Raw genomic sequence first — 24,014 nt, 5'->3', positions numbered from 1 at the left:
CAATATGCATGAGGTTGATACTAAAAGTTCTTACAAAATAAAACTGAGGCCCATATCAAACTTATTTGAAACCTACAAAAAAAAAAAAAAAAAAAGAATGATCTCAAATTTCCCAATCTGCTGACGTGTGATAAATATCTAAGTCCTATTTTGCCAAATGAACATATCTAAAAAAATGGTTCCAATATACCGACTGATTCATTTGAATGGGGGGTATGTGACCGTTTTACCCTCATCGAACACAAACTCTTTGCGCCGACCTTGATTACTTCTAGCCATCAATATTCATTTTGAAAAGCGTATTTAAATGGAGTAGGAGATTTTGAGAACAGTTTTGTCCTACTTTTAAGAGTAATAATGTTTTTGTTATTATAAATATTAATTTAGATGCAGTTTGTAGAACTAATGCAATAAATCAAATAATTTAAAGTGGTTTTAAGAATTTTGAAAGTGAAAAATTGTTTCGATACCGTTTTTATGACTTCGATAATATTAATTATATTTCGATAAAGATGATAGAGTTTTGAAATTGAAAAATTGTTTCGGTGAATTTTCGATAATGTAGATATATATTTCGGTACAAGTTTCAAAATTTCGAACGCGAAAAATAGTTTCGGAGCAATTTTTTAGGATTTTGACAATTAAAAAATGTATTGACAGAATATCGTGAATTTCGTGAAATTAGTGAAATTCATTTCGGTTTAAAATTAAGTAACTAGAAATCTTTTAAAAGTTACCGATATAAAAATAGAATTTCCAAAAGTTTTTTTTTAATCAAAAACTCAACTTTTGCAAAAGTGAATAAGCTTTAATTTTTAGTTAGTCCTTTTATAAGTAACGATCGTCTTTTAAAATTCATATTGCAGTTTTAAAAATTTTTAAAAATAACTGAATATAATCTATTTGTCAAATGAGTTTTAATGTTTTCAGAAATATATCCTGAAAATTTCAGATCAAAAGCTTTATTCTATCGAAAGAAACCGAAAAAGAAGAAAGATTTTAAAATTTTGATAAATATGAAAAACTCATCTTGCATAAAATACAAAAATAAGAACAAAGTTTAGGAAAAAAAACATTTTTTATTTTTTTAAAAAAAATGTAGCGAAGTATTCCATATAAAAAATATTCCGTATAAAAAAGCAAATATTCCATATAAAAAAATATTCCATATAAAAAACCCAAGTATTTCAAAAAAAAGAGGCAAACCCTATTTTATATGGAATGAAAGATCTCAAAATATTCGAGTTAAATGTTTTTAACATTCTTTGTTTTATGTAAAAACTTTAAAACAACTTATTGCCCGTTTCATTTCGCGACTTATTTGCAAAGAGGTATAAATAAATATATTTTAAGAAATGAAAATTTAATGAAACAACCATTTTCTCAAACTAATTTTAGAAGATTTTTTATTTCATTTTGCGGACCGTTTTTATGGAATAACATAGTTTTAAATAATACTAAAGACATTTCTAAAGAAACTAAGTTTGATTCTTTTAAAAGAAATCTTAAAAAACTCATTTTTTCCACTGAAAATAAACTTATATACTTTGAAAATTTAGATAATTAAATTTTTGTGTGTATGTGTATGCATATATATATAAATATATTTTTTTACGGAAAGCTCATTGTAGTATGTTACATAAACTTTATGTAAATACGTATTTACATATATATGTAGCAATACAAATTTTACTGTTTTATTTGAACACATTTATAAGTTGACTTTATTTTTACTTGCATGTACTGTAACGTAATGTAATTTATTTTTGTTTTCTTTTTACAGCAATTATTTAACATAATTAATTTTAAGTTCTCCTTAGAGTCTCCGGTTCCTTTATTATTTTATCCCGAAATTTATTTATGTAATTTGATTTAACTTTTTTTTTAACAATAATTTTATTAAGTTTATAAAAGTAGTATAAAAAAGGGCGTTCTGGGCCAAAATTTTTCAACTACATCTATAACCATAAACTCATATTATATTTAACTATAAACTTATGTTTATTCTCATAAGTCATTTCAATCATTATACTATCTATAAAATTCTTAACTCATTTCAACTATTGTCTTAATTGTCCTATTCTCCTAACCATAATTTCTGAGCCAAAATAAAGAAAATGGTAGTATAACAACCATAATATATTAATATATTATGGTTACAAACTATAAACTGTAAGCTAAAAAAATTTTTTGTAATTTTTTATAAATCAATTTTTCAGACTTATCAATTCTTTATTATCAACCCATTAGTTGAACAAATCAGGATACCCATACCACTTTACTAATGATTTGTTTTTGAGTTTACGAATAACTTTTTCAATCTTAAATATATTTTGATCAGTTTTTTGCATTTCTTGTTCATAAAAAGTACCTTGTATTTCTTCATTATTATCGTCAGTTATTTTATACGTTTGTGGATCTGTGAATTGAACTTGTGACACTGTAAAAGCTTCTTTATTCCATCTCGGTGGGTATCCTTTTTCAAACGTTCCTTTCTTTTTAGTTATCCTAACTCTATCATCAATTGAAAACTTTGGTTTTACAGACCCTGATCGCACATTTCCATTTAGATTTAACTAAACAATATTTTCATTTTTTTATTGCTAGCTTCAACTGGTATCATTTTAATTGAGGAATGCTTTGTGTTGTTGTATATATTTACCATTTCATCTTTTTATTAATTTTTCATTATTTCATTATTTACCATTTCATACGTCAATATATTTTCTAGTAGAATTAGCGGAAAAGTGCTTAAACATTTTATCTTTCATTGTTCTATTCCAACGTTCAACTACACAACTTTTTTCTTCATTTTCTGTTGAATATAACTCAACACCAAGCGCTTTAACATGCTTGTTATAAAATTCTAAGCCTTTATCTACCCACATTTTTTGACACTTTCTTTCTTTAAAGATTTTATTTAAAGCATTAGCAACATCAACTCTAATTTTACTTATTAAATATAGAGTTGATATTAGATTAGTAACAGACAGAAATGAAGCTATTAAACTAGCATCAAAACCAAACTTTGAGAGTAGAACAATACTTGATGAAAACTTAATCGCAATTCATTTGAAAAGAACAAAATTACTTTATAACAAACCAATTTACTTAGGAATGTGTATATTAGATTTGAGCAAAACTCTAATGTATGAATTTCGTTATGATTACATAAAGAAAAAATATGCTGATTGAGCGAAACTATTATTCAATGATACAGATTCTTTAGCATACGAAATTAAAACAGAAGACTTTTATGCTGATATTTCTAAAGATGTTGAAAGCAAATTTGATACAAGAGAGTTTAACCCAAAGCAACCAGCAATTAATAATGTAGGCTTTAAAGTTGGTGTTAATAAGAAAGTAATAGGAATGTTTATAGATGAGTCTGGAGGTGCAAAAATTGAAGAACTTTTAGGACTCAGATCAAAGTTGTATTCTTACAAAGTACACGGAAAAGATAACAAAAAATGTAAAGGAGTAAAGAAAAATGTTGTTAAAAAGTATATAACACATGAAGATTACAAAAAATGTTTATTAAGTAAAGAAAATAAGATGATGAATATGAATGTAATAACATCACATTCACATTAAATTTACACAGAAGAGGTCAATAAAGTAGCATTAAGCGCAGAAGACGATAAAAGAGTTATTTTAGAAGATAGTATACACACATTAGCATATGGACACTACAAAATAAAAGTAAATAATTTATAGGTCATATAGGTCAACTAGTCAAAGAGATCGAATAGCCCAAATAGATCAAAGAGCTCAAATAGGTCAAAGAGCCCAAATAGGTTAATTAGGCAAAGTGGTCAAAGAGCTCAAATATATATATAAATAAAAATAGAAAATAACAGTTATAAACTTATCAATGTTGAAGGATTAATTTAACCAAATGAAACACTAGCAAATTTTCAATTGATCAAAGCAGCAAAAAAACTAGAAATGAAACATTTTATAGGTGTATTTGTAAGAGATGAATTACCTAAAAATACACAAAGAAAAGAATGTGGAACATTAAATACAGGAGATTCAATTACGCAGAAATTTCACTGGATTTGCTGGTATAAAGACGGAGATAAAAAACTAAGTTTTGACTCTTATGGACTACCACCTCCAGTTGAAGTTGTTAATTATTTAAAAAGTCCTGTTTATTATAATAGTGATAGAGTTCAATTTGCAAAAACCTCATTCTGTGGACAGATGTGTTCATATTTTTTAAAAAAACGAGATGAAGGATGTGATTTTCAGAATATTATTAATAATCTTTGGTGATTTTTTAAGTCTATAGTAATAAAAAAAAAAAAATTTTAGTTAAGAAATTTTTTCTTTATATATAAAATGCCTGTTGATAAATTGGGATACGATACCACTTCAGCTGTAGCTGTAGATGGTTTAACAATATCTTAAGCTATTAACTTGTTCATTAGGTGAGATGGACAAATTAATGCAGCAAGTAATATTAATATGAACTCTAATAAATTAATAACTGTAGCAGAAATTACTTGCTCACATGATGCTGCTACAAAAAATTATGTTGATAATAAAACACTTAATCTTAATGAATTAGGGATAACACCAAATTCAAGTTTAACATGCCTTGGATTAAAACAACAGACTATTCCACCAAATACAGGTGCTGATGCAACAACAGTTTTTGTACAATCTTCTGGTCCTGGTATTCTCAGAAAACTATGGTTAGCATTCCAAGGATTAGATTCTAATCATAATATTCCAGGTAATGTATTTCTTAAAATATACGCAGATCATGCAATTTGCATAGGAGATTATTCTACTTCTAGAGATAGTGTTGGCGATAATAGTATTCCTTATCCCTGTGATTTTTTATTTACACCTCTAGGTGGACCATTTTATGCAAACTCTTTACAAGGTTGTAATGTGTGTACGGCTAATGCAATAGGAGGATACTTTACACTAGATTTACCATTTACTACTAGTCTAGTACTTCAATTATACAACAAAACTAGTCAAAACGTTACATATTGGATACAACCCTCTATTACAATGACTACATCAATACCTCAATCATTGTCATCTATTAAATTATAATCAAAAACATTTAGATTTATAAACACCACTTATGGTAAAGAATATATATTATCAGATGCTCCAAATGTTGCTGGTCAAGGTGTTTATCTTAAATATACAAGAATGTATATTATTGGAGGATCTGGAAATTGGTGGAAATCTCGAGTACGCATGTATGATGCATAAAACTCTCCAGTAAATACTAACTCTGTTAAACAACCTTGGACACCATATGACGGACAGGGTTATACAGTATTTCAAGGATTTGATCAGAATAGTGTATGCATATATTGCTCATCTGGTTTAGAAGACTTTTATCTTTCTTCATGGAACGATGTAAATATTAAATCATTTAATAATGAATTATCTGGACTATTGTATCAATCAAAAGATGCAATTGACTCTACAACTACTATCTCACTTTACAGGAATTTTACTGATTCCATGCCTAGGATTCCAACTGGAAGAAGATTAATAGTAACATTAAACCCTGGAGATTCACAAGTTAGACAATCTGGAAGTTTTACTGTAATAGGATATGCTTTATTTTATGCGTAGATTTCACTTGTGAAATCATTTGAGAAAATTGATATCTGAAAAATTGATTTAAAACTACAAAATATTTTTAGCTCAGAGTTTATAGTTTGTAACCATAAATATTAATATACTATGGTTGTTATACTACCATTATTTTTATATTATTTTATTTTGGCTCAGAAATTATGGTTAGGACAATAGGACAATAGTTAAAATGAGTGAAAAATTTTATAGATAGTATAATGATTGAAATGACTTATGAGAATATATATAAGTTTATAGTTAAATATAATATGAGTTTATGGTTATAGATATAGTTGATAAATTTTGACCCAGAACGCTCTTTTTATACTACAAAAAAAAAAAAAAAAAAAAAAATGTTGCATGCGTGTGTTTGAATATACTAATATGTTTTGTACATCCCCATTGATGTGCATGTCTATATATAGATGTTCATGGATGTCTATGCATGTGTGAATATGTATATGTAAATATGTGTGTGTGTGTGTGTGTGTGTGTGTGTGTGTGTGTGTGTGTGTGTGTGTGTGTGTGTGTGTGTGTGTGTGTGTGTATGTGTGTGTGTGTATGTGTGTGTGTGTGTGTGTGTGTGTGTGTGTGTGTGTGTGTGTGTGTGTGTGTGTGTATTTATAAGAATCACGAAGTATATAATAATTTATTTCACGATCTAAAAAAAATCTTTTTACGGTAGGAACCCTGGAGATGTTTATTAAAAAAGATTTTAAAAAGGTACAACAGATTTAAGAGATATGGTTGTGAAATACCGTTTTGCAATATTGGGGGTTGAATGCAGCCTACTAACTATAAGCTATCTGAAAACCAATTTTTGAATTATAAGGGTTATCTACTTACAATTTGAAAAATGGTTGAGCCATTTGAACTCTATATAAATTGGGATAACAATGTGTAATATTTACGGGAATCGGAAAACCCAACCAAATACTGAAAACTCTGCAACTACCAAAAGCACAAAGAAATGTTCAAACTAATTACCACAAAACATTAAAACACCGAACCAGTTTAATTCAATGTAAAACTCAGCTAAATTATAATTTTAAGCATGAATGCTACAATGTAAAAATTATTTAAGTTACGAATTTTGATTATTATTATTCTTAAAACTAAATATTTGTTGTGGGGTTATAGTTAATCACAACAATATCAGTTTTAATAAAATCAGTTGCATTTATAAACGGAAAGAAATTATTTTAAAAGACTGTTTTAATAATAATGTCTATTTTAAAGATAATGTTAATTTATGTTAATTTATGTTAATATGCATATATTTCAGAAAAAGGGAACTTAAAGAACTTGTTTTGAAATTTTTAAAAATTGTTTTAAAAGTTTTGAAATTTGATTCAAAAATTTTAAAACTTGTTTTAAAAGTTCTAAAATGATATTAATTATAATATTATATATTATCCGATTTGTTAAATCAAAAGTTATTAACAATTATTTATTTATCACGTTTAATATTAGCGGTTCTTAGTGATAAGACCTAATTCTTCGAGTGTCTGCGTTCTTTGTTTTATTTATAGAATATTGTCAAAGTTTTACTCTTTTTTTCTACCTGTAGTTTTATTAGTAGATAAATAAACAACTGAAAACATGGTAGGCGAAATAGAAAAACAAACTTGCAAATTATTTTTTGCTATGGTATTGCGTTGATGAACAATGTTGTTAAATTAGTTTTTTATTACATTTTTAAATATAAACTCTGCTTTATACATTCACCAAAAGAAATGAGTTAGCACAATATAACAGATAGAACAAATCCGGATGATTGAAAAGCTTTCTTGGCATCTTAGATTTAAATTAATGAAATAATGTCACTATATTTTATACTAAAATCTGAAACAAACAGATAAAATAGTTAAATTGCATGAAAAACAAATGAAACGAACAACACAATTGAAGACGAATGTCAACACATTCAATGAAAAACCATGAAACCAATTCACAAGAACTCTAGCATTATTTTGAAATTAGAGCTAAATAAATTTTTCCATATCACATATGAGTTTATTCTTGAATTTATATATTTCAGCTATTTTTGTTTCGTTACAACTTCTCCGTTGACCAGTGATATCAGAAATTTGGCAGCTTTTTTTTTTAAAATAAATGCATATTAGATAAAAAATACGTTATTTATAAAAAAAAAAAAAAAAAATATTTTAATAAAGTTTTTTTATTTTTATCTAGTATGTTAAAAATAATATAAAAAGTTTTCTTTGTCAATTGACATTTGAAAAGTTTTTTTAAAGATTTTTTAGTTGATAAAATATATTTTGTAAAATAATATTTATTAGCAGGTATAAAAAGTATAAAGAGGGGTCGTCCATAAATTACGTCACGCAGTTTCTCACATTTTTCGACCCCCTCCCCCCTTCCTCCTCCCTCGTAACGCATCCGTAGCACTTTATTGACTCCCCTCCCAATATTACAGCAACAGATTTTTACCCTCTCCCCTAAAAAATTTTTAAATATTTTTAACGGAGGGAAGGGAGGGAGTTAAGGTGAGTTTCCACTCATCCGTTTTATTACGGGAAAGGGAAAAGGATGGGAAAAAAACTGTTCTGTACAGGACGGTTAGGATTTATTGATTTCCACTTATACGTATTACTTTAATTTTCGTTTTTAAATAATGATAGTTAAATAATAAAAATGGCGGCGTTATCGATTCTTAGCAGGAAAACTTTATATTTGTTATTACTGTATTATTTAATAATCAAAAGAAGGCAAAAGTATAAAAAAAGTATGTGGGTCAGTAAATTATTTAGAGAAAGAAAAACAAAAGGAGCATTCAGTTTATTTATAACAGATATGCAGCTTTTTGATCACGAATACTTTTTTAAGTTTTTTAGAATGACACCTACAAAGTATGAACATTTGTTAAGCTTAATTGCACCAGCGATTACAAAATCTTCTCTCAGACGTGAAACAATTGGAGCTAGTGAAAGATTAATGGTCACTTTGAGATACATTTTTGGAGGCACTTCACAAATAGATTTAGCTGGTATGTTTCGAATAAGTCCGACTTCCGTAGGAAGAATAATAAACGAAACGTTTATTGCTATATGGACTATTTTGCTGGCTAAAGAATATATTAGCTATCCAAAAAGCGAAGATGAATGGAAAGCTATAGCAAACGAGTTTGAAAAGAAATGGAACTTCTCCAATTGCATAGGGGCTATTAATGGGAAACATATTGTTATGCAAGCCCCTTCAAGATCAGGGTCATTCTACTTTAATTACAAAAAATCTCACTCAATTGTTTTGATGGCTATTTGCAATGCTAACTATGAATTCACACTTATTGACATTGGTGATACTGGTAGAAATAGTGATGGTGGTGTATTCAAAAATAGTAAAAGAGGAATTGCTTTTGAATCAAACTTATTGCATATCCCAGAACCTAAAAAGCCAAATGGTTCAAATGTAAAACTCCCCTACGTTCTTAATGGAGATGAGGCATTTCCTCTCAAAAACTATTTAATGAAACCATATCCTAAGGAAATATTGTCTTTAAAAGAAAGAATATATAATTATAGATTGTCATGTGCTCGTAGAATAATAGAAAATACTTTTGGGATTTTGGCAGCTAGATGCAGAATTTTTCGCAAACCAATTATTGCAAACGAAAAAACTGTAATTAATGTTACTAAAGCTGCAACTGCTCTGCATAACTACCTTATGCATGGTCGTCAGTTTGAACCTTTAAATCAATATTTCCCTTTAGGATTTGTGGATTGCGAAACATCCTCTGGTTTGCTAGCTGGAGAATGGCGAAGCAATGTTTCAAATTACCAATGGATAACAACTTTACAAAAACAATTAGGCTCAAATAATTATTCTAGTGATGCAAAAGCAGTAAGAGAAATATTTCGAGACTTCCTTAATTCTCCTCAAGGACAGGTTCCATTGCAATATGATATGGTTTCCCGTACCCAAATTACATTTAATTAAGGATAAACTTCTCAAATACATTTAATTAAGGATAAACTTGTCTTTCCTTTTTATATAATGCACACACACACACACACACACACACACTTACATATATATATATATATATACATATATATATATATATATATATATATATATATATATATATATATATATATATATATATATATATATATATATATATATATATATATATATATATATATAAATATATATATATATATATATGTATATATATATATATATATATATATATATATAAATATATACATGGAGTATATATATATATATATATATATATACATATATATATATATATATATATATATATATATATGTATACATAGATATATGTATAAATAGATATATATATACATATAAATATATATATATATATATATATATATATATATATATATATATACATAGATATATACATATATATATATACATACTTATATATATATGTATATATATATATATATATATATATATATATATATATATATATATATACATAGATAGATAGATATATGTATACATAGATATAAATTTATATATATATATATATATATATATATATATATATATATATACATAGGTATATATATACATATATAAATATACATATATATATATATATATATATACATACATTTATATATATATATGTATATATATATATATATGTATATATATATATATATATATATATAAATATATATATATATATATATATAAATATATATATATATATATATATATATATATATATATATATATATATATATATATATATATATATATATATATATATATATATATATATGTTTCTCTATGTATATATGTAAATATATATACATATGTTATATACATATATATACATATATACATAGATAAACATATATATATATATATATATATATATATATATATATATATATACATATTTATATATATATATATATATATATATATATATATATGTATGTATGTATGTATGTATGTATATATATGCATTCATATGTAATTTGAGCTAGTGTATTCTACAAATAGAGTGCTCGATGTTCTTAAAGAACAAAGCAACAATAAATTAGTAAAAACACTTATTTAAATTTCTTCTACAGTCTGTTTTACCTTCACTAGAACCTGGTGAAGGTGAAACAGACTGTATATATATATATATATATATATATATATATATATATATATATATATATATATATATATATATATATATATATGTATATGAATATATAAGCATTATATATTCAATCGCATAGCTCATCTATTCTCTTAATCTATTATATAAAATAACGTAAGAGAATGTACAAGCTTTGCCATTTAACATATACTTTACATGACACATTTATATAAATTTTAACTTATAAGCTTATAAGCTATGCCATAAATATATATATATATATATATATATATATATATATATATATATATATATATATATATATATATATATATATATATATATATATATATATATATATATTTATATATATATATATATATATATATATATATGAAGTATTTTATAGTTTACCTGAGTTGTATATTAAATGTAAAAATAACTAATATCTTAGTATATAAAATATGTTATATTCCAAAATTCGATTTTACATTTTCAATCATTGTCACTTTCCAATTAAAGGAGGATTTCCATAACTTTAATTTTTGCTATTTTGTTTTTCTTTTTTGAAAGGTTTTGAAAAGAACTTACTAAACTTTTACAGAATAGCTCTTCCGGATCGTTATCATTAGTTTTCATCAGTTTATTCTGCTCAACATCAATCATTATTGCTTTTTCAAGAGCAACTTGTAATGGGTCAGGTTTCATTTTTCTTTTCATTTTATTTGGTGACGAGATGATCATTTGTGGTGATGCAATTGAGCTTACAACTGTTTCATTTTCCGTTAAAGTCAAATTATCTCTTGAACTTGATGCTTTAATCGTATTGTCTATATTTTCAAAAGCAATGTGTTCAACTGGAGACTGTGTTGCAAAAATGTCGCATTTTATGTTTGAACTAGTCATTTTTACCCCAATGACATCTTTCAAAAACATTAATTCTGTAAAGAATTGACATGAGGGTAGTTGATCTCCACCAGCTCCAGACAAGGTAGCCTTCTTGTGGCGGTTTAAGCATCTACGAAAATTTTCTCTTAGCTTTGCCCATGTTGAAGTCAAAATTTTTTCTAATCAAAAAAAGTATATATATATATAATAATAATAATATGTTATCTTATTACAAGATAAAAAAAAGTATTGTTATTTGTATCGTTTTGATATGTTATGAGTATGTTTCAATTATTTAGTGTTATATTAGTTTTATAACCATTACACAAGTTGTTTTGTTATTATTTCCTAATTTTGTCTTTTGGCTGTGTCTCTTTTGTCAGCGTATTCCGAATATTTATGTAAATGCTTGATAATAATAAAACGAACAATTATTTTTTTCATTCTATAATAAATTGTCATTGATTGCGTTTTTTATTGTTATAATCATAGATGTAGTTTTGTTTTACATATTGCTGTTAAAATTTACTTGAAAAAATAAATAGCTACCTTCTACATTTAATAAAGCCGATATCTGCCTCCATGCTTCAATTTTTAAAGGTGTTTCTTTATATGAGCGAGTTGTAGTATCCCATAGACACGGAAACCTTCTCACTTCTTCTATCAAATGAGCTTCCAAGCTCTTGCTTGTAGAATAACTTTGTATTCTTGAAAAATCGACGTTTAAATCGGTCATTATTAAAGTGAATTTTCAATAATCATTTTCGGGAATCGGATAGGTCACTCGAAAGTTTAATATAATAACATATTATTCGGATATTTATACAATTTAAAAAAGCAGTAAAACTGACATAAAATTGCAATTGTAGGTAAATAAATGTCGTAATGCTTTCCATTTGGCATCATAGTAAGCAAATAAAAATTTATGCATAAATAACTTTCATATAATTACAAACATAATTATAGAAAAATAAATGTTTAAGGCAAAATCACAAAAGTAATGTTTATGACAAAATTACAAAAACGGAAAAATTCTTTGAAACTTATCTACTTTTTTTGTTTTTAATTCTCTAAGATTATAGCAACGCGATTGGCTGCTAATTTTCATGTTTGCTTTTTCACGGAAAAAAGTTGATTTCAAATCAACTTTTTCCCAAGACAGACATGATGGGAAAAACTAAGCTTCGGGAAAACTAGACAGACATGATGGGAAAGACAGACATGATGGGAAAGACAGACATGATGGGAAAGACGGACATGATGGGAAAGACAGACATGATGGGAAAGACAGACATGATAAGAAAAAAAAAGCTTCGGGAAAATTAAATTACAAACTGCGCATGCTCACGTGATTAATTTTCCTATCCCTTTCCCTTTCCCGTAGTAAAACGGATCAGTGGAAACTGACCTTTACAGAACTTTACAATTTTTTTACAAAAAATTGTTTAAAATATCGCTAATTGAACAAAACATCGCTATTCTAAACATGATACGAGTTTTAAAAATCTATTCTTCTGATATATAATACATGCAAAATGTTATATATATAATATATACATAATAACCAGAGGCGTAGCAAAGTAAAGGGGAGGGGGAAGTTGTGGGTGTGGTGGTCGCCCCAGACGCCACTGTTGAGGGGTGAGGGGAGTGGGGCACGAAAAAGAGGAAAAAATAACAAAAATAAATTAATTCATAACTCAGATCCAGAGCCAACAACTGCTTAGTTAATAACAGTAACACAGCTGAATTAAAGAGCAAGTTCAAGAACAAGAGCCAGTAAGCCAGAACCTGAACACCACTAACAAGCAACCAAACGGTCAAGTGGTCAAGAGGTCAAACTGGTACTGTTCATTTAATTTTAAGTGGGAAAAAAACTGACGCATTCTGAATCGGCTTTACACGTGACGTTATTCTGCTTGTATTTTTAAAGTGGTCAAAGAAACACTGTTTTTCTAAAATTTAAATAGCTCCAAATAAATCAAAATAGAAAGAACATTGCTTTCAAAAAACGTTACAAATTTTAAAACAGTGATTTTTCTTTATATTTCAGCTGTGTTTATCAAAATGACCGTAAAGGCATTTTTTCTGAAATTCAAACTTTTAAGTGAAAAAAAGCTCGAACCCGAACGTTGAAATTTTGACTTAAAGTTCAAACGTTCGAACTCGATGACGTTTGAGTTAGCGTCACTTACTTACGTATTAGTAATACAAACTTAACTTATAACTACGGTGAAACTTTTAAGTATTTAATACAAATGTTTCAATACAAATCAATATGATATATAAATATTTCAGCTAAACTAAAAATATCAATGCAAAAGGTAGATGTTAATGTCATACTAAAACTGAGCTATACAATTTTGAGAGTTTACATATTCTTAAATGACAAAATTTCAACCGTTAAATTGTTGAACAGCATTATCGTCCACGTACAAACATTAAACGTGACTAAAAGATTAAAGGCGACAATCTCGAGTCGTACGCGTCTTCTATACATAGAGTATATATATATTGTTTAAAGCAGTTAAGTCTATCAATTTATGATAAATGTAAACGAGTTCGATTCCGAGATTTCAGTCTTTAATTTACAACAATTTTAAAATCTAAAAATTATAATTTTATAATATTTAAGTAGAGAAACTAATCCTAATCATCACACTATTATTTTTTTAATTCAGACATACTAAAACACAAGCTAAGTGGGACTCAGCGTCAAAAAAAACAACAGAAAAATGATGAGAAAGAGGCATTAAAGTCCAAAGAATGAATTAGCAAGTTTCTATATTCAAAGAAAGTAAAAACAGATGATGCAGAAAGTGAATCGGAATCTGAAGATGACAGCGTACTGAAGCATACTGAATCAGAATCTGAAGATGATAGCAGAGATGAAGGCAGTTATCGATTGTTTGCCGAAAATAAAGAAGACTTAATGGACCAAAGAGGTGACTATATCCGCGATCCGGGTGGTCAGAAATGGTTTAAGGTCTTCCTATTCCTACTGTATTGTCATTTCTTGATGTAAACTTTTAAAACTTGACCAAACAACTCTGCGACCTACTATGTCGCAACATCTTAGAACTGAGATCATAGCTTGCGGATCTGATTTATCTCAAAAAAAGAATGGACCTTTGGTTACAAACTCAGGAGGACGTTCAATGAACTCGGGGTGGTTCAAACAATGACTTGCTTATGGTGATAAAGGGGGTCGTTTGTGGTTGTTATATTCAGCAGTTAACGATGTAGCTTATTGTTTATGTTGTTTACTATTTCCAACTTTCAGCTCAAATTCAAAATCTTTCTTTGAATCAGCTGGCGGATTCACAAACTAGAAACATACAGAAAGATTAAAAGATCACGAGAATAGTCCCTGTCACAGCAAATCATTTACTATATGGAAAGAAGCTGAACAAAGAATAATTTAAGGAAATAGATTCAGAACTCGAAGTCTAAGTTGCATCTGAAAAGCAACACTGGCAAAATATCTTAAAAATAATTCTTTCTTGTATTAAAGGTCTTGCTTCTCAGACCATGAATTTACGTGATCATAAAGGAAAACTTAGTACTGCTGATGAAGAAGACAACTGGAAACTTTCTTGCCCTTTTGAAAACTCTTTGCTGAGTATAACCTTCTCACTACAAACCATCTGCAGCATAAAGAAAATCCAGGGTCAGTCTCTTATCTGTCTTCAGACATTCAAAATAAATTCACCAACCTACTTTCCTGAACTGTTAGAGTTAAGCTCCTCACCAATATCAAAAGAAGTAAATATTTTTGTACCTTTCTTGATTCCATTCCTGATCTGGGACTTCGAGAGCAGTTATCCAAAGTAATTAGAATTGTAGACATTTATTTTGTTACCAATAGTGTTGTGATCATAGAGTCATTTCCTGGATACATTGAAATCCATGCCAATGATGTAGCAACTATTGAAATTGTTATTACTGAGAAACTTGAATCGGAAAACCTACCACTAAAAGATTGTAGATCACAATGTTTCGACGACGCTGCTTTGATGACAGGACATATCTCTGAGCTTCAACAACGAATATGTGACCGAAGTCCTCGAGCATTGTTTGTGAATTGTGATAACCATAGTTTAAACTTGGTTGGAGTTCATGCTGCTAAAGTAGATCCTATAGTCATAACATTTTTTGGAACAGTTGAAAGCATTAATCTGTTTTTTCTCGTTCGACTATACGGGAAGGATAAAACCAGGTGGAGTGCAAAAGCAGAAGCTGTTAAAGCAATTTTTGAAGGAGACACTGAATTGGTTGAACTTCTTGAAAGTCTTTCAGATGACATAGGCCAGACAATGGATATAAGAAATAAAGCTGGAACTTTACATTAAAATATTCCGAAATTTAATTTCATTGTTTTGCTTCATTTCTGTAACAACATTCTTGGAAAAGTAGACCGCGTTCAAAGTTGACTACAAGATCTCACAATGAACTTTATAGATGCAGCATCTAATATGGAATTGTTGGAAAAATATCTCCAAGAATTTTGTGATCATTTGTGCCAAAATGCAACTGAGTATAGCAAGGGCGGATGTGTGGATTGGGGAATTGAAATTAAAAGTTAAAAAGTCAGGCGACGGCGAATAATGCCAGGTGAAAGGGCTGAGGATAGTGGCCTCTCTGCTGAAGATGAAGTTATCAACGTTTTGAGAATGATATTGGATTGTTTCCAACAAAAACTAACAAGTTGCTTTATACGATTAGATGATCTCAATGAAAAATTTGGATTCTTGCTCGATGTGAGAATATTGCTAAAGAGGGATGGTGATGAAAATCAAGAAAGTCTGCAGCAACATTGTTAGGATCTGGGAAACTTTTACAGTACAGATATCAGTCGAGCAGAATTATTTACTGAAATCGCAGACTGCTCCTTAAATCTTGTTAACCCAATACCAACAACTCCGCTGGATTTACTTTCATTGTTTTGTCACGGAGATGACGTTTCTGCAAACTTACGTATTGCATTACAAATCTTGCTCACAATTGCAGTGTCAGTAGTCAGTTGCGAACGTTGCTTCAGCAAGTTGAAGCTTATCCTTTTATATGTATGAGCTTCAATGGGGCAACAACGTCTTGTTGATTTGGCAGTTCTTAGTGTCGAAAGAGAAACTCTAAAATCAACAGACTTCGACGACTTAATAGATAAATTTTTTGCAGTTAAAGCTAGAAAAATTAAAATATAATTTATAAATAGTTATTGATTATTGAATCTTATTGACCATCTGTTACTTTTAATGACTAATTCACATGTACCATAATGGATACATAATTAGAAACATGAGTTAATATGAGTTTGAATTATGATTAGCATTTGCATTTTTAAAATTAAATTTTTCATGTACTTGGAAACATTAAGTGTTTTTTTTTAGTTCGCATGTCTGCTTTTTTTAGTTCGCATGTCTTCAGGGGGACGCCACTTTTCAGCATTGCCCTGGGCACTAGACACCCTTGCTATGCCACTGATAATAGTACTCAATAATATAATACATGCAAAAACATTATATTTGAAATAAAATTTTTTTACAAACCGATACGTTAGTATGGTCGAGTGGATTCTGCTTAAGGTTAGTAAACCAAGGGTTTCAGGTTCGCCTGTCGGTATCAAACTTTTTTTTTTTTTAATTAGTTCACAAAGGTTATTTTTTTGTTGCAGCACACCTTGGTGCACCAACTAAATAAAGTTCTACACTTGGACCATTTAATGTCAAAATGCAGAACATGCAATGCACATAGACTAATACAGCGTAACAGTCCGTTAACAGGCTAAATCTACTCCGTTAACCGAGTGTGTTTATCGACTATGTAAGATTTAGGCGAAGTTGATTTTACAATCAACATGCAGATACATCAACTGAGGGTCTTGGTTTGGTCAGATACTCTTTTAGTAAAAAGAAAGTCTTTTCTAGATTTGAAACTAAAAAAAATAAAATGCTGAGTCTCAACTTTTCAAGTTTCATTAAATTTAAAAATTGTAAATTGTATGAGATCTGGATTTTTTTTTGTTCTACATTTTTATTTTTGAATACTTGGATTGTAACTTCATTAAATATTTTACAATGGCACAAATTTTTTACTTGGTTACATATTATTAACTTACAAACATATTATTTAATATTTTATTGTTTTACAATAAGATATTTTAATTTTATTATTAAAAGAATTTTCGGAATGTATAGACTGGTAAATACTGTGAATAAAAAGTGAAAAAAGTGTATATAAATATTGTATAGTATATATATATATATTATAGCCTATATAATAATATATTATTAGTATATTATTATATAGACTGTATATTATATAGTATTATATATATTTATGAATTGAAATTTACAAATTGAATGAAAATAGAGAATGAATGATAAATTGGTAGGAGAGTAGTAATTTTTTATTAATGTTTTTTAGGAATAGACAGGCTTTACTTGACAAGTCACCTTCCTGCAACGAGATCAAATCAACTTCTAACTAATAGCAAATTTGAAATAATTATCATAGGAGCACGTTCTAAGAAGAATTTGCCTTTTGTTTTATTTACAAAATAGATTACTTATATTTCCTTATATCTTTCAAATATTTTTGGAGATTATTTAATGCTGGTGTTTTACCAAAATTTAAGTTTAAAAAATTATTCCACACATAGAATTATAGTTTTTTATTGATTGATTTTTATTCAGGTTCATTTTTATTCATTATAATTATTCATTATAATACTCATTTCATTTCACTGTAATAGTAGTTTCCAATTTTTGTAATAGTTTTCCTACAAATATTAATTTGATATTATGTCATCAATGCGAGAGTATTATTCCAAGATATTATTAAAAAATGGTATAATCAGGTCCGCTGAGAGCTTTCAAGATATCTAAGGCCTTGTTGCAAGTAGGCGCCTTCATAAGCATGCATATTTTTGAATTAAAAGCAAGTAAAATTATAAAAGTTAATGTCTGTGTTTTTATTTCTAATACTGTTAAGTTACATCAATATTTTTAAGAAAATCTTGATATAATATGGATTAAATAACACTTATGAGACACATTCACTGATTAAGATTAATAAACAGATTATTTAAATTTAATATTAAAAACAATCTTTTTTTAGCTTTTTTACTAGCAAAAATTATTATTTTTATTATTATGTCATCATACAACAGAATTGCATCCAATTCATTTTCAACATGTATGTCCGATAGAAGTTTTTAAATCTCTAGTTTTACAGTAGCCCTATATTCATTCACTTAAATCAATCTTAGTTTATCTAAAGATTTTTCACCTTCTGCGACAGGTACTGGCGTAAAAACGAAGAATACTTTAAACTAGTAAGATGCGAAATATCTTCCATAGAGTTGTCTGATACATATAGGGCTGCAGCTGAAAGCAAAGATGAAAGATAAAAATAAATGAAAATTATACATAAAAAGTTTGATATTGATGAAGCAAAGCAGCACCAGGTTTTCATATGCTGACAATTAACATGGCTGCAGTCGAAAGAATACTTTAAAAATAGGTAGTAGCATTATAATAATTTTCTGTGTACCGATAGTAACCACTTCAAAAAAAATTTTATAGTTACTTTTACATGGTTTCCATTTACTAGTTTGAAAACACGCGCATCGAGCTAAGTAGAGTCAGGAAAAGTTGAAATCCAATCAGGAAAAATTTTTTTGAATTTTCTTCGAGACATAAATGTCAAAGTCTATATACATTTCAAACACAGAAAAGTCAACGCGCAATTGTGCGCTGCAAATATCACAAACTATTCAGCAAACGAAAAAAGTGAAAGATATCTCTAAACCCCATTACATTTAGGTTGGTAACAGCCAAATCAAGGCGGAAAAAACTTCATTTGAAACAGGTAAAAGGATAAAATAATTTTTATTTTAAAGTATATTCACATTTCATTATTATATTTGTTTTAGTAAAACAATTCGTTTGTAAATGCAATTAAGGGGAGTTGTCCATAAAGTACTTCACCCTATATTTGTCAATTTTAACCTCTTCCCTCCTGTCACAAATAATCATTTCTACTTGCGCCTTTCTATCTAAACTGTGATAGCAGTTTTTGAGTCAAAAATAATTTGAATGATTTAAATGTAAATGCATTTGAAGCATTTTAAAAATTCAACCTAATGAAAACACACATAAACTTAAGAAGTGTAAGTAAAATTTTTGACAAACTAAAATATTTTCTTATTTGAATGACTCAATAAGTATTAATATACATGTAGTTGTCATACTATAGTAATTTTTTAAAGTTGCTCTTGCTATTTGCGGAAAAACTTGTTATCAATTTGATAACTTATTATCGATTTGATAATTTTCATAAAAGTTATGAAAAATCACTCAGGAAGAAATACCATTGTTAATTATTTTAAATGAATGAGTTCAATACTTTTGCAAATCTTTTGATGCATAACTCTAAAAAATCTTACTCTTTATAACAGACATAAAAGAATCCGCGATAAAAAATCGCTTGGTAACGTAAGTGATGTAACATAATTTAAATATATAGTTTCAAGAAAACAAGTTTATTTTACTTAGCCAGTCACCTCTAATGAATTTTTACATAACTTTTTAATTGGTATAGAATTTTATAGAACATCTTGTGAAAATTTGCGATACTACCCGCATTATGATTCGCAGAAATCTGACCTAAAGGAAACTATTTTTTTTACCTTGTTTTCTGTGTAACGTAAGTTAAGTAGCACTTTTGGTAATAAGTTTGCCCTCTTTTGGCTAAACTCAAAATTTTTTAGCTTGTTTTATTCTTGAAACAAACAGATTCATACAAAATATTTACAAATTTAATATACAGTCAAAATTGGCAAATATTTATTAAAGTTGTTGCTCGTGTAACGTAAGTTAAAAATGGAATTGCCGATATACATATTGCATAATAGTATATATATGAAATTCCATTTCAAGATTATTAAATAAATACAGAAACACAATCAAAACCCATGCATTTAATCAAGAAGATATATATATATATATATATATATATATATATATATATATATATATATATATATATATATATATATACATTTGTTATTATTGTTACACTAAATTTAATTGAAAAAAAAATGCATTTAAAAACATCTTTTATGATAAATTACTCAACTTTGGCAGATGTTAAACGCATCCGGCTACTGTCTAGTGGAAGGCTTCCAAAGAAAAAAAAAGGGGGTAAACAGATTTTGTCTGTTGACCAGCCTCCTACCCCTAATTTATCTATGTGGCTAGCATAGATTTATTTATAATACATAGTTTCCAGTTTAGGATGTTGAATGCTAGATCTTCTTGATTAAATGCTTGGGTTTTGATTGTGCTTCTGTTTTTATGACTAGGCAACTCATTCTATTATCTCCTAATGAGGATTTATCTCTAAAACTTAGTTTTATGGTTCTGAGGCCGGCTGGTAGTCAGGTTCCTAAACTCTGTGGTAGCTCTCAGAAAAGCTGATTGTATCAACAGCTGTAAAATTTCAGATTGCTAACAGTACTATGTTGCGCATGGATTGTGTGCTGTTTGTAATTTTGGTGTGCATTGTCGGTGCCACATTTGGAGCCCTTTGTTACGGCTTAGGATTTAGTAGTAGTAATGAGGGAATTGATTGGGTTAATAAATAGTGTGCTGAGTACTATCTGTGCTTTATGTCAAGTTCTTTGACAAACTTAATAACTAAAGTACAAAAAACTATAAAACAAAAAAACCGTCGTTATGACCAAGTTCTCGAAATTTATCAACCCCAAACATTCGTCTAACAAGTAACTTTTCTTTTGTTGAGTCTTACGTATGGCAAAGTTTACTAGATCTATTTGCTTTTTCTGAGACTAATTTGAGTTTGGCTGTCTCATTTTGTGATCTTAGTGTTGATGCTTATAAACTTTTAATTATAGACTCCAATAATCACATGATTGGCCTGGGCATCTACATTTGTAAGAATTCACCCATTTGTGAGGAAACTAGGTTTGATTCTGCAGAGTATTCTTTAATGTGATTTTGTTTGGCATCACTTTACTATACTGCCTTTCTTGTTCTTTATCTCTCTCCTTCATCACATTCTATTATTTCTGATCAAATTGACCAAGCTTTTTCTCTTTATCCTATAGCTAATATCGTTGTTGTTGATGACTTTAATGCTCATCACACTAGAATTGCTTCTAGTGTCTGCGACTTTGCAAAAACTAGACCCACAACTTTTGCCTTTCTCAATCTCTAAAACAAATAGTCAACTTTCCATATAGCTTATCGGACAATACCAATCATTTACCTTCTCTACTCAATTTATGTCTTCTTTCTGATCCTAGTATGTACTAAGTTTCTTCAAAAAGTTAAAAAAAAAATCTTTATTGAGCCGTTTACTAACAGTGTAACAATATATATTCTAAAATAAAAGTTTTTACATTTCATGGTTATTTACTAATAGTACGAGCACTAATTTAAAGTATTTACTTTTTTTAATTTTTTAAAAAGACTTATACTATACTTTTAATCAAAATTTGCTTTTATTCATTGCACTGTTATTGTCAATAAATTTGGTTTTGCCAAAGCATCGTTTTGTTTCAACCAATGCCAACTGGTTTACTAAATTGGAACTGCTCTTTTTTAAAAAAAAAACAAACAGTTAACTCAATAAAATCAATCAAAAATTAATTATATCTTCACAGAGACAAAGTAAGCAATTTATTAAAAAAACTTATAATAGGAATACAATTGCCCGGATACAAATGAGTTTCTAAAACTAACTTATTATACAAAAGCTTTAGGTATTTTGACTTTTATTTTAATTAAAATCTCCGATATCACTATAGTATTAACTTTGCAGTAAATGGTTGTAACTATTTATTTTTTAAATTGTTTGTTTTTGAACTATATCTTTACACTTTTATTTTATAACTGATTAAGTAAGGAAAACTTTATAGTTCCGATCAAGCAAACTTTGCACTATTTTGATTTATCTAAGAGTTATACAATAAATCGTTTAATATGCGGCAATATAGTTCACCCATTGCAATTAAAATAGTATGAACGTAAAGTTAAATCACTTTAAAAAAATTACGCAAAAATCTTCAAGTTGATGGCGCACGTGCATTTTTTATGCGATATCTTGTAAAAATGTATAAAATAAGACATTTTACCAGAAAAATCCAAAGTATAGTCATAAGACATTTTATTTCCAACATAAACGCAAGTGTTCTAAATAGGGTGCATATCCAAATTCGACAATTCTCACCTATATTGTTACTTATGTATAAATAAAAACATCAATTGAACTTGCCTCAAAGCACATTCAATATTTCATTGCATTCAATCAAATGTTTAATAATCAATGCGATATTGTATTTTTTTAAATTTTATATACCCAGTCAACCAACACATGTGGGTACCGTATGGGAATCGTCCGGGTATCTGGTATGGGATACGCAAGGGCTTTTTGTATGGGAACAGTCTGGGACCCTCATGGGAAAGCAATAAAAACGGAGTTATAATTAACGATATCGAGGCGGAATTTAAAAAGTTTATATTCTAAATAATAATGGTTAAATCGGATAATGTATGATTTATTTTATCATGGTTTTAATTAAAATGATTGATTTTAACTAATATGATATAAGTTATTCGTGAAATTATTCATGCTTATAATAATTGTCTTAATTAATGTTAGATGTTTGTTAAGGATTTTTACAGATTATAAATTAAACCGTTTAAAACCAACGTTAGATTTAACCAAATGTTAGTTTTAAATTTATTTTCTAATTTTTGTCGCTGTCAAAGATAAGTGTTGTGATAGGCCTGAAATTCCTAAAAAAGATCAAGCAAGTTGATTGCATTTGCTCTAAAAGAATCTTATATATATATATATATATATATATATATATGTATATATATATATATATATATATATATATATATATATATATATATATATATATATATATATATATATATATATATATCACAGCACTTATAACTACCTATTTAAACAGTTGCTGACAAAGATGACTGCTGTGATATGCCCCAAGCTGAAAACTCACCTCGTTACCTTAAGTGATGCATTACATTTTTAGCATTTCACCTAACAATTTGCATTTTTCACCCAACAAATTTGTATTTGCTTGTTTAATTTTAGTTTCAAATATTAAACACTTTAAACACATTAGACACAAGGTTTTATAAAGTTTAAGGGGTTAAGGAGGGTTAAGAAGCAACCTTTATTCTGTCAAAAATATAACTGTTTAAAACAGTCAAATTTTTAAAGTGCCAAAAATACAACCGTTTAAAACAGTTATATTTTTGGCAGATTAAAGGTTGCTTCTTAACCCTTGAAATATATAAGAACTTAATATAATATAAGAACTATAGGCTCTTAGTAATTATTGGTAATT

The 24,014-nt window shown here is 27.8% G+C and overlaps 2 protein-coding genes across 2 annotated transcripts; one reads left to right on the top strand and one right to left on the bottom strand.

The window, feature by feature from the left end:
- Nucleotides 1-2,246: 2,246 nt before the first annotated feature.
- On the bottom strand, nt 2,247-2,888 carry LOC136080397 (uncharacterized). Its single transcript, XM_065797014.1, has 2 exons — nt 2,715-2,888; nt 2,247-2,576 (listed from the first exon to the last, which is right to left on the bottom strand). Exons 1-2 carry the CDS (start codon nt 2,886-2,888, stop codon nt 2,247-2,249), a joined length of 504 nt encoding a protein of 167 aa, XP_065653086.1.
- A 5,584-nt stretch (nt 2,889-8,472) lies between these two features.
- On the top strand, nt 8,473-9,573 carry LOC136080396 (uncharacterized). The gene has a single exon (XM_065797013.1). It carries the CDS (start codon nt 8,473-8,475, stop codon nt 9,571-9,573), a length of 1,101 nt encoding a protein of 366 aa, XP_065653085.1.
- The last annotated feature ends 14,441 nt before the right edge of the window (nt 9,574-24,014 follow it).

Source organism: Hydra vulgaris, chromosome 05 (assembly GCF_038396675.1).
Source record: "Hydra vulgaris chromosome 05, alternate assembly HydraT2T_AEP".
Taxonomy (NCBI): Eukaryota; Metazoa; Cnidaria; class Hydrozoa; order Anthoathecata; family Hydridae; genus Hydra; species Hydra vulgaris.
The sequence above is the reverse complement of the archived record's forward strand: the minus strand, read 5'-3'. Positions and strand labels throughout refer to the sequence as shown.

Coding starts and splice junctions, on each gene's coding strand:
- LOC136080397 (XM_065797014.1), bottom strand. CDS start 2,888: ATGTGGGTAGATAAAGGCTTAGAATTTTATAACAAGCATGTTAAAGCG. Junction 2,577..2,714: donor CTACTAGAAAATATATTGAC/GTATGAAATGGT, acceptor AATATTGTTTAG/TTAAATCTAAATGGAAATGT.
- LOC136080396 (XM_065797013.1), top strand. CDS start 8,473: ATGACACCTACAAAGTATGAACATTTGTTAAGCTTAATTGCACCAGCG.